This window comes from Hydra vulgaris, chromosome 15 (assembly GCF_038396675.1).
Source record: "Hydra vulgaris chromosome 15, alternate assembly HydraT2T_AEP".
Classification (NCBI taxonomy): Eukaryota; Metazoa; Cnidaria; class Hydrozoa; order Anthoathecata; family Hydridae; genus Hydra; species Hydra vulgaris.
In genome coordinates, this window is record NC_088934.1 from 45681878 (window position 1) to 45695573 (window position 13696).

The 13696-nt window shown below is 26.6% G+C and overlaps 1 protein-coding gene across 1 annotated transcript; it reads left to right on the forward strand.

Annotated features, from left to right (window-relative positions):
* Positions 1–12638: 12638 nt before the first annotated feature.
* Positions 12639–13025, forward strand: LOC136091999 (protein GVQW3-like). Its single transcript, XM_065819720.1, has one exon. The coding sequence runs from the start codon at positions 12639–12641 to the stop codon at positions 13023–13025; it is 387 nt and encodes a 128-aa protein (XP_065675792.1).
* Positions 13026–13696: the final 671 nt, after the last annotated feature.

The following is a 13696-nucleotide window of genomic DNA, read 5'->3' on the forward strand; positions in this document are numbered from 1 at the left end:
TATCAGCGTATTAGATCCAAACCAGAGCATTAGATGTTGTAAAACATAATTATTATTAAATTACATAACAATTAAAAAGTATTTGTAAGTTTAATATAAATATAATTAATTGATATTTATATTAAACTAAATTTATTATAAATTATATATACAAATATATATATATACTTAAATTTTAGAAAAAACAACTTTTAATGGATCTTAAAGTTTAATGTCTATCGGCAATCATCAGCCATGAAGTACAAAATCAAAAATATAAAAAACCGTTTAAAAATTACAAACTATGGTAGAATGAGTTCTGACGTTATAGTACAAGAAGAGGTAATGGAAAACTAATCTCCGCTATCAAATAATGAGAGGAAAATTTTATTTTTGTGTCTGCATTTAGAGACTAATTCGCCTCTTTTGTTTAGTAGATTGTTTCCTTTGTAAAATAATATTTCGAACTTCTCATTTAAACAAAGCTTACAAATTTTTGACGCAGGATTGTGTGATTTACAGCGTTTAATAATACTCCATTTGATTGAAGTTGTGAAATTGTTTTCTTTTAATCCCCATACTTCCTTAGACAACTCAGTGTCGTTTTTGTATTTTTTTATGTTAAAAGATTTTTGATGGTTGATATTTTTTTTAAACTTGAAAATAATGACTTTTTTATTTTTAGCTTAAAAACAATAGTTTTTATGCATTTATTTAAGAAAAAAGTTATTGTTTGTAAATTGATTATTATTTTCAAAGTTTTTATATAATTTCGCTTCTTTTGAGTACCAGGTTGACATATTTTAGAAGAACTTTTATTTTCAAAATTTCAGGGACCAGTCAAAATTTTAAGGGACTTGAGCTACCCCTAAAATAATTTTTTGTTAAAAAAAATTTTTTAACTTAGTGTTTTTGTATTATATAGAACAAAGTAAAGGGGTAGGAACAGGTTTTTTTCAAAAAAAGAGCCACCCTAATATATATATATATATATATATATATATATATATATATATATATATATATATATATATATACCCTATGCGCGGTATATATATATATATATATATATATATATATATATATATATATATATATATATATATATATATATATATATATATATATATATATATATATATATATACATACCCTATATACCCTATATATATATATACCCTATATACCCTATATACGCGGTATATATATATATATATATATACCCTATATATATATATATATACCCTATGCCCTATATATATATATACCCTATGCGCGCATCACTAGTGATTTAATACTGCTCAACGGTAATTAAGTGGCGATCACTAGTGATCGCTACTCAATCACCACTCTATCACCACTAATACATTACTTATTTATACGCGAAAATCAAATATCCCGAAATAATTTTATGTAAGTGGTGATTCAATGCTTATTAAGTAGTGACTGTTTAGTAATATATCAAAATAAGAAAATAGTTATAACTCGTCTTAATAAAAAATGGCAGATAATAAGCGCAAGCACTACATGAAAAGCTATATGAGAGATTATAGAAGTTTTAAAAAGTCGTTCAATGAAGAAGAAGAAGGTAAAGAAGAAGACGAAGAGGAAGAAGGTAAAGAAGACGGAGAAGAAGAAGGTAAGGAAGACGACGACGAAGAAGAAGCTAATGAAAATGACGACAAAGAGGAAGAAGGTAAAAAAGACGACGACGAAGATGAAGAAGTCGAGGAAAATAAAGAAGACGATAAAGATAAAGAAGATGATGAAAAAGTAGGATATAACGAAAAAAATTGTAACACAGAAAGTGAGGTTTCTTAATCTGTCAAGACTCGAAATTTTCTTCATAAATGGGTTGTTGAAAATAATATCAAGTCTAAACCGTTAAACGAGCTTTTGACACATTTGAACTCTTTTATAAAAGACATTCCTAAAAGTGGAACATCTTTAAAAAATACTTTAAGAAGTGTGGATGTTGAAAACGTTGCTGGAGGTGATTTTGTTTATATTTCTTTAAAAATTGCACTCAGCAATTATGTAAAATGCTTCAGAAAGCCAGCAGAGTTTGATCTTATTATAAATGTTGATGGCACTTGAATATACAATTGTAAAAAAAAACAAATGTGGCCTATATTGTGTACTATAAATCAACAAGGTCCATATGCAATTTCTATATGGTATGGTGAAGGAAAACCTACAGTTCTTGGAGAATACCTCAAAAAATTTGTCGCAGAGTTAAAACTCTATTTTATAAATGGGTATGAAGGCCTAAAGGTGATAGTTAACGCATTTGTATGTGATGCACCAGCCAGAGCATTTTTAAAGTGTATAAAAAGTCATAGTGGATATGATAGTTGTGAAAGATGTGAAAACATGGTGAGTATCATAAAGGTATAAGATTGTTAGGTACTAAATCTTTAATACGAGATGATAAAAAGTTTAAAGAAAAATTTTATTCAGAGCACCAGATTGGTAAATCACCATTATCCAAACATGAAATTCCAATGGTGACTGTATTTGAACTTGACTACATGCATTTAGTTTGTTTAGAAAGAAACTTATAAAGAATTATATTAACAAAATAGGTTCCTCTGTACACAGCAAAATTTCTTCGCAGTTGTTCAAAATAAGAAAATGCACACCAACAGACTTTCAAGGTTGGCCGAGAAGTTTGGATGAATTTTCTGATTTTAAAGCAACTGAATTTCGCTTTTTTTATTATATGCTGGAGTTGTAATTATGAAAGGCAAAATATCGCATGATGAGTATAAACTTTTATTGGCTTTATCAGTTACAATGCACATTCTTTTATCTGAGACAATGGTTAAAGATAACTCAATGGTTTCTCACTGTAAGAATTTGTTAGAATGGTTTACAACAGAATCAATTGTTTTTTATGGACCATTGTTTGCATCTCATAATGTGCACAGTATTATTCATTTAGCTGCTGATGTAATAAATCACAAAATATCATTGAATAAAATATCTGCATTTCGTTTTGAAAAATACCTTTGAAAAATTAAAAGAAAAAGTCATAGTGGTACATATACAGTTGCTCAAGTTGTTAAAAGGCTTGATGAAAAAAGTAAAGTAATACATCATTACCAACAAAAAAATCAATAATCTTTAATACAAATTTTAGAAATAGAGTTATATCACCAAAATAGGTTTTGTAGTTGTTGAGAAAGTTGTAGAAAACAAATATTTTTGTAAATTGTTTAAATTTTCGAAACTAACAAATTTTTTTGAAAGTCCTTTACCAAGTTCAGTCATTCATATTTACCACTAAACAACTTTGTCAAATTGCAAGGAAATTGTATTGGAAAAGAATGCATTGCTACACAAAGCTATCATGATGCCTTGTGATAAAGGAGGCTATGTACTTATTCCTCTTCTCCACTGTGATCTTAATGACAATTTTACAAATCTATAATTTTGATTATTACTTTTACACATTTGGTCTTAATTATATTTGAAGATAATTTTTTTTGTTTAACATCTTCGCTTCCAACAAGGCTGCAAACAACCACTGTTAGAGTATTATAAGCAGTATTATTAAGCAACCACTATTAGAATTGGAAGCTACTGGATCAGAGAAAGGATGAAGTTTATAGAGCATAATAACAATTGGCAGATGACTTAAAAGATTGCAAATTATATGAATCAGGAAAGCAAGATGAAGGTACCAAATTCCAAAGAACTAATATTTGAGAAAAAAAACTAGTCAAATGAAAGTTTTTGGAGCACTTAGGAATATTCACAGAAAAAAGATAAAACTTAATTGAATGACGAGTAACACGAGAATGAATTTTAGTAGATGGCACAAAAGAGAATGTGATATATGGTTTGCAAATTAATTTTATAATGATTTTACAATTTTTATACAATGTAGCATAACAAAATGAATACAATTTTTTTATTTTATGATAACTGTTGTTTAAAATGACTTTCTCATTATGTATATATATATATATATATATATATATATATATATATATATATATATATATATATATATATATATATATATATATATATATAGATATATATAGTGAAAAAGTGTCGTCATTAACAAGCAAGATTATTCATTCAAAAATAGAAAAAAACTTTTTTTTTAAATTTTTAATTGACGTCAATTATTCTCCAGTTAAGATTGTTCATTATGTTTAATAAATTATTTTATTAATTTATTTTTGTTATTCAAAAACTCTTTATTTACATTCTTGCTGTTTATCTTAAGTTAAAAAAGTTACAAATAAAATTTGCAGAATAATAAATATTATAATTTAAAATAAGTTAATAACGTTTTTTGTATTAAAAGATTTGTTAATAATTTCGGTAAAATAAATTAGCTGGTAAAGTAAACCGAAACTAACAACAACAAAAAATCAAAAATAAAACTTGCAATGAAATGTATTATATATGTTATTTTTGCGTAAAACATAAAAGAAGATAATTAAGCAATATAATATTATTATTTATTAACCAATATTTACAAAGATTACAAAAATTAATTTTTTTTTAACTTTACAAATACAAAATTTAGGTAGATATATAATGTATATTTGTAAATTAAAAAAAAAAAAAAAATCTGTTTTTGTATTTAAATATATTTTTTTACTAAAATATCTAATTTACTGGATATTTAAATATGCCGATTAAATTTAGTTGCTGCCCTCGTGCTGTGAAAGAATCTATATCTACCTCTTAAATATTTTTGTTACTTACTCGGTTTAAGGCAATTTATTATTATTAATTTAAGGATATTTTGTTGACTACGACATATTTCCGTTAAATGATCAGGTCTGTGAATCATGGAAAAACAAAAAAAATTTAATGATAAATTTTGCAGTATCATAAAATATAAATGTTTGAAGCGAAAAAACCCAAACAGTATATTCTTTTTTTTTTTTAAAATCTTCTTTAAATCCCAGTCGCTTGTCTAAATTCCAATAAGATTTTAAATAAATACGATTTTTAGGTAAAATGAATATCATGGTTTAAAAATATGATCTGTTCTGATCGTTTATTGGCACTTTTTCTTGATTGCAAGTTCTTTTTTGGTTGGAATTCTTGTATTTTTTGTAAAAATTGATAGAAATATTGTATTTTGACAACTATATAAAGCTAATATAGGTCAAAACCGATTAGAACTAGGATCTATAGTAAGTTAAGGCACTTTTTCAAAAGATTTTAACTAAATTCATGTTAACGCCGATGAGCGAAAGTGACCTAAAGGCTCCAAAATGGTGTTCTTTAAATTTACAATTAGAGGTAGTAAAAAGGATTGGAAATTTATATAAAAAAGAAAAAAGTTTCTTCAAATATTTAAAAAACCTGAAGCGAAAAAAATTATATATAAAGCTTTTGTTTGGACATAATATGCGTATAAAATCACGGTAATTTCAAATAAATAAATTCGAATAAATTGTAAATCGCCTTAACTATACCGAGTATTTAAATTAAGGTAGCATTATATTTGACGGATATTGGCAAGCCAACCAAGTTTTTAAATTAAAAGTTATTAAAATTTCGAAAACTTTCATTTAACTTTCATTTAAAAGCTATCGATTTAAATAAGTTTTTAAACTTTTAAATTTATCTAATGATAAAAATTATAATATAAAATATGATGAACAATAATACGATTACCTATGTAAAAAAGTTAAAAAAAATTTTGTAAGTATTTTAAACTTTTTAGTTTTAAAATATTAAAGTATTTAAAAACTGAAATATTTAAAATCTTTTCATATAATAAGGGTTGCCAAACATCTGGATTTTACGCAAATTACAATTTTACAAACCTGTAATAATTTTTTTTCACTGTTTTCCTTCATAAAGGCTGTAAATAACGTATAATGTATAGTGTTTTTTATCGACTGTCGTCAATTAAAAAGTTGTTTTAGCAAGTTGAAAGTTGCAAGAGGATCTTGGAAATCGTCAAAAAAGTTATGTTAAAAAAAAATACTGCTAAATAGTATCTAATTTTTAAAATATTCCTGAAAAATAAAATAGAAAAATATTCCTATGAATAACCCAGCAAAAATAATTTTTTTTTATTGAAACATAACTGTATCTACAAAATTGTATCTACTTTTTTAAATGACAGAATGTAATAACCTTTTTTTTTTTTGGCTGCACTTAAATTTCCAATTTCGCTAAAACGCTGTATAAATTTTTTTCCTGGCTAACACCCTGTATATATATATATATATATATATATATATATATATATATATATATATATATATATATATATATATATGTATATATATATATATATATATATATATATATATATATATATATATATATGTATATATATATATATATATATATATACATATATATATATATATATATATATATATATATATATATATATATATATATATATATATATATATATATATATATATATATATATATACAGGGTGTTAGCCAGTAGTTTTATATGTGTATATATATATATATATATATATATATATATATATATATATATATATATATATATATATATATATATTAAACTACAATAATATATAATAGTTTAATACATGTCACACCTGCTATTATGTCAGTATTTATTTTTAGTTTTATTTTTTAAGTGTAAGTATAAAAAATCAAAAAGGGGGTACATTCATTAAATATGTATTCACAAATAATTATTTATAAATTACGTTTACTTTTTTTACACTTCTTTTTCAAGTTTTTATATTTTACAAAAATATGGAAAAATTTATCAAAGCAAAATGGCTTGATCCTCCACATTTAATTGAATATGGTACAGTCCCATCAAATTGGGTAGAAGAAAGTAATGGCAGTTTATGGGTCTGTTGGCCTAAAGTTATGAATGTGAAGCCATTGATTTTAAGCAGACAGATACCAAAAAAAAAACTAGTCTAGGTTCAATTAGTTAAAGAAATATGGCAGTGGAAGTATGTTTATTTAATACAATATTTAGTGCAATAATTACCTGTATTTTATATATATATATTTTTTTTAATTTAGAATTTATTTACCTGTATTTTATATTATTTTTTTTATTTTAGGCAGCTTTTCTGAATGTGAGATGATCCCCTCAACTGATGATACAAATGAGGATACAGATGATGAAAACTTGTTAAAGCAAAAAAACCGATTTACATTACCATATTTCATGAGCGATGATGATTTTGGTAAGAAATATTTAAATTATATCTATAAATTGTGTTTTTCTATAATTAAACAAATTAGTTTTATCTATTGTTTATTGTAGATAACGAGTTTGCTCCCAATCAATCAAAAAAAAAAAAAATTAGCTTGCAGCAGTGATGAGGAGGCAGAGACCACTATAGACAATTTCCCATTACTTCCGTTGTCACTACAAAAATTATCTTAGTTTTATATTATTTATTTATGTATTTTTTTGTTGTTGCATTTTCACTCCTATTACATACAATTTTATTTCTTTGTTTCATTTGATTTATAACCTAAACTATCTGCAATGATATTTTTAAGAGTAAAACAAATAATACACTTAGAAACACTGAACACAAGTTTAGAAGGATCTTTGTGTATTATTTTTAATGGTAACTAAGTATTTATAACAAATAATATCTATTTATAACAAAGTATATCAGGTATGTATGAAGAGGTGTTTCGGATTTTTAAGGTGCAGAAAGTTTTCATTTTTTCTTATATAATTTGAATTTTTTTCGCTTAAAGTGTCTTCTAATCGGACTTCGATAACAAAAAAAAAGCATAAAGTTGATTTGGAGATTGAACCAGAATGTCAGTCTCAAGTATCGTTGATTAAATCCAATACCCAGCAGCATTTCACAAGCAATGGTACAGTTTTATTCTTTATATATGTTTGATACTACTTTTTCATAAAATACTTATGTATATGAATGAACAAAATTTATCATTGCAGATTGCAGTAGTAAATCTGTGATTAGTTATGAGGTTGATAATACATCTGCTTCATCACAAGATGGTATGTTTTTTATCTATAATGTTTTTTTTAAACTTTTATTGTTAACAATTTAGAAAACAATTATTAATTTATTTTTATTCAACCATATTATAGATTTACACACACAAGTTTATATTAATAGGTCAGGTCTCACTCAAATAGTTACAAACTAGTTAATGGAGTGAAAAACCTATAAAACACAAAGTTTAAAACATAAAAGTAAAAGTAAAAAACACAAAATAAATGAATAATAAATGAATAATATTAAAGCAACTTAAATCTAGAAGTTATAAAAACAAATAAAACTTAAAAAACAAACAGAAAAACTTATTTAATGTAATGTTATTAACACTAGTTTTTTATTAATATTTAATAAAACACAAATATTATTTACTTACTAGTAAGTAAATGATATTTGTAATTTTAAATATTAAACTTTAAACAGCATTTTATTACTTAAAAATATTTTATTTATAGTTTTACAGAAAAATGTAATGAAAATCCTAAAAGATATAACAAAAGAACTAATGGAGGTGGAGCAAAGTCAAAAAGATCTAATGTAAAAGTTATCTGGAGTACAATATACAGGAGTAGATATTGCTAATAAGTTAGTCTTTGTTACTATTGATAATGTTAAAGATTTGGTGAAGTTGGAAACTGAATTAGAAGATAAAAATTTATATTTGCAGCTGGTATGTAGTGTTACCAACATTTAACTTTATTCATTATTGTTTTGCTGTTTCATTGTACATTTTATTAATTTTTTAAGAATAATAAAAAGTACAGTAAACTCCAGATATTTCGAAACCTTGATAACTAGAACATCTAGTAACTTAAACTAATTTTGATTCCCTGTTTAACCCTTATATATATTATACTCCAATAACATGAACAAATTTCTTGGTCTCTTGTAGGTTCGAGTTATTGGGAGTTTACTGTATTTGATAATTTTAGTAATAGCGTATAGTAGATTTAAATAGTAAGTTTGACCGGTTGTTAGCTCAGTTTGACCAGTTGTTTGCTCAGTTGATAACACTAAATGTAACATATAAAATATTAGTAGGAAAGCTTGTTTGAGTTAAGTCGTTTTCACACGCATATACATACAATACAGTATACATACAATTACATGTATCACATACAATTAATATATACACACATAAAATTACAGGGTTGCTGATCAACCTTTGAAGACCTGGAATACCTGGAAATAGCACGAAACCTAGGAAAAACCTGGATTTTCGAAAACTCAAGGATTTTTTTAAATTTTTATAAAATTCTGAGAAAACCCAAGAAAAATATTATTTGTTTCAATTTTTGAACAATAATTTTTTTGTAAGAATAGCTTGTCAATACTAACAATAAATATACTAATATTTTAACAATAAATTTGCAAGGTGTAGCTGTTGTTGTAAAACTTTTAGTCTGTCATATATAAATATTTTTGTTTAAATAAGGATAGTTATAATCTAGTAGATAAACTGAAAAGAATATGGAAAATTCAGGGAAATTAAAAAGCTATACTCAGGGAAAAATGCTCTTTACTCAGGGAAAAATTTTTAAAATTATATTGGGAACTCTTAAATAAGTATCGCATACATTGTTACTTTTTTATATCACATGCTTTGTTACTACTTTGTTGGCAATAGTGTTTAACTAAAATTGACTTGGTATTTTCAATATTTTTTGCTTTGCTTGCTATTCTGATATTTTAAATAGTTTAGTAGAGGGAAATACGTGCCCTCATAGATCATCCACTGTTTTCTATGAATATTCTAATGTTAATTATTGTGAGTAATTATTAATACAGGTGGCAGTTTTAGTTCGTGCTTGTTGCAACCACCCAAAAAAAAGTATATACGAGGCGTTGAACAAACTTATCACAAAAGATGTTGCATCAAACTATAATATTAAAGGCACTTCTCAGAAATGCAATTTTTGTACTGAATTCAAAAATGTTTATTCAGCTATTATAGGTATATACAAAGAAATATTTTTTCATAGTATATTTTAAGAAATTTTGTAGCTCGTGTTATATGAAAAGGTATTTCAATTTAAAGTTTTAAAGTACAGTTTTATTCGTTTAGAGGCAGTCAGAAGTCAGCATGCTGATGCCAAAGATATGCAACTCCACAGTTTTATGGGAGAATGGTTACGACAAGCTGGCGTGTTGAATATACGCACAGAGAAAAAAAAAAATTGAAAATCATACTAAAATATTATAACCTGTTTTTCTTTTACTAATGAAATAAAAAACTATTTTCTTTATTCTTTTATGACTGCAATTTAGCATTATCTTAAATATTAATTCATGTAAATATTAATAGGCGTGTTAATTCCGTAGCCATCGTAAACGCAACTCATTTAGGAAACGGAAATGTCTAAATTTGCAGAGTTTTTGATGATCTTTGTTTAGTGTTGGTTCGTGATTTACCTTGTTTTATTTTGTTTATTTTAAAATTTTAGAAATCTTGTCGAAATATGGAAAAATTAGCCATTTTATAGAACATGGAACAATCCCACGTGATTAGTTTTTTGAGATAAATTATATGTTGTTATTTTGACTACAAGTTGTTAATGACACAATTTTGTTTGAACTTTTTTTTTTAATAGCTGTAATAACTATAGTTATTGATAATAACTATAGTTATCAATAACTATAATAATAAACAGTAACATTATTATGATAGATATACATGTTTTACATTTTAGAAAGCTTTTCTGAAGGTGAACTTGTTGAACCTGAGATTTATTAGTCATTGTACTTCTGAATGTGAAAACAGTAAATGATTGTCAGAGATTGAAGCATAGGAAGACACTTAAGATGGCTAAAATTGATAGAAACTTGAGATGACTAAAATTGATAGAAAAGCTGGATAATTATGCTATTATTAATTATTATTAATTAATCATTATAATATTTCAGAAGTTATATTGATAAACTTGGTTTAAGTCGTTACCTTTACTTACAACAATACTAAATTGTTTTCTAAATGATCAATTTGTTATATAGGTGATGATCTTCAACATAAATGGGTAAATCCTGGACATTTTCCAATACTTCTGCCATCAATAGATAAAGGTTTTATTTAGTATTTTTGTTTTGTATATTTTTAAAATATTTATTTACGTTAAATAGTATTTTGTTTTTTTATTGTTATTATTATTATTAATATTGTCGTTATATATATTTATAGTTGGTAAGAACAACTTAAAAGTTTTAAAAGCTTAATAGCAATATATATAAAATTTTGATATTATTACTTATTAGTATTAATTTAATATAGTAGGGAAAAAACTTTGAATATTTAAAGATCAAACTTCATATTTTTAATTGCTATGTTTTTATTTTTAGAGGCAGTCGGGAGTCACGATGCGGACAACAAATTAGCATGCAAAAGATAATAAATTTTACAATCAGAAATATGACAAACTGGCCTGATTAACGTTACGACAAACTGTCCTCATGAAATTTGTTAAAAAGCTGTTATTTAAAGCTTAAAACACATTGTCATTAAACACAATAAAACGTTTTATAAAATATTTTTTGTTTTATTGCTTTACTTATCTGCTTTAACTATTTAGTAAGTATTTTATCTTACGTTCACTGCAGTCAATAAAATTTTTTAGACATTCAAATAGTTATTTATCTATGTATTTAAAATATTGGATTTATATATTAATATTTCCTTATAATAACTTTTTTAAAGCTATTATTTATAACCAAAAAACTCTTACATAATAAGTAATTTATCACTAATAACAATAAGTAATCGCAACAAAAGAATCGGGGTTAAATCAGCAGTGATAATCACTACTTATTCGCTAGTGACAAATCACTAGCGATAAAATGTTTACAGAATCAACATTCAATAAGTACTAATTCAGCACTTACAATAAGTATTGAATCACTACTAAATCACTACTAAATCACTGCTAAATCACTGATGTATCAGTGCTAAATCAGCGATGATAATCACTACTTAATCACTAGTGACTAATCACCACTCAATCACTAGTTATAAAATGTTTACAGAATCAACATTCAATAAGTACTAAATCATCACTTACGATAAGTATTGAAGCACTACAAAATCACCAGTGATGCGCGCATAGGGTATATATATATATATATATATATATATATATATATATATATATATATATATATATATATTTTTTTTTTTTTTTTTTTTTTTTTTGTTATTCACCTCCTCAAGGCCGAGAAGGCCACTACAGATGAGGAGGCTACTTAATAGTGGTTTATAACCCTCTCCCAACTCTATAACTCCGAAACACGAACCTTGACGAACAAGGCCGCTGCGCGGAGAAACAAGTTGAGCGCGGTACGACCAGGGACGTGGTGGGGTTCGAACTCGGAACCTCTCGCTTATGAAGCGAGCGCTTTACCACTCCACCACTACCGCATGTATATATATATATATATATATATATATATATATATATATATATATATATATACATATATATATATATATATATATATACTACTGTGATCAAAAAGTAAGGTGAATTTTTTATTTAAACTTCCGGCCTTATTCGAATCGTCCAATCTTTTTTATTTTTAAGTTGGTAGGAATGTCATTAACATTTGCGCAAAATTACATGTCAAACTCATAATTATTTTTTTTTGTTTACGCTTGTTTTTGAAGTACCAAAGGTGCATTCGGCGATTTTCACGATGTCTAATTTTGTTGAGCAAAGAAGTGCTATTAAATTTTGTTTGCGGAATGATATTTCTGCTGCTGAAACGTATCGAATGCTGCAAAAGGCCTTCGGTGAAGAGACTATGTCTCAAAAAAATGTTTACAAATGGTACAAAAACTTCAAAGAAGGCCGAGAACGTGTTGATGACTTGGAACGCTCCGGACGACCATCGACTTCGATTGATGATCGCCACATCAACAAAATCAAAGAATTGGTGCTTGCAAATTGTCGGTTAACCATTCGAGACCTTGTTGACAAGGTTGGAATATCATTTGGGTCGGTGCAAGCGATTTTGAAGGATCATTTGGGCCTCAGAAGACTCAAATCACGTTTGGTGCCGAAATTTCTCAAAAACGTGTGAAGCAATGCTTTCTGACTATCAAGACGTCCACAAACAAATTATTACTGGCGATGAGACTTGGGTCTACGCATACGACCCTGAAACAACCGACCAATCGAGTGAATACCGTGAAAAAAGCGAGTCGAGACCGAAGCAACCACGTCAAAGTCGCTCAAAAATCAAGGTCATGTTGACTGTTTTCTTTGATTTTTGTGGTGTTGTGCACTACGAATTCTTTCCAACTGGCTAAACTGTCAACAAGGAATATTATTTAAGCGTTATGCGACGTTTGCGTGAAGCTATTCGCAAAAAGAGACCGGAATTATGGGCCAATAACTCTTGGATTTTGCACCACGATAATGCGCCTTCGCACACAGCACTGGTTCTTCGTGAGTTTTTCGCCAAAAACTCTACCCATGTTGCTCCACAACCACCGTATTCGCTCGACTTAGCACCGTGTGACTTCTGGCTGTTCCCAAAGCTCAAGAGACCAGTCCGGGGAAATTGTTTTGAGTCCATTGAAGAGATCAAACGTGAATCGGCACGCGCATTGAAGGCTATCCCTACCGAGGACTTTTCGGCATGCTTCGAAGACTGGAAAAAACGTTGGCAAAAGTGCATTGGGGCCGGGGGGGATTATTTTGAGGGGGACGATACAGATTTGGAAGAATAAATAAAGATTTCCCATTTTA

Bases quoted from the DNA above. Each gene is read 5' to 3' on its own strand.
- LOC136091999 (XM_065819720.1), top strand. From the start codon at position 12,639: ATGTCTAATTTTGTTGAGCAAAGAAGTGCTATTAAATTTTGTTTGCGG.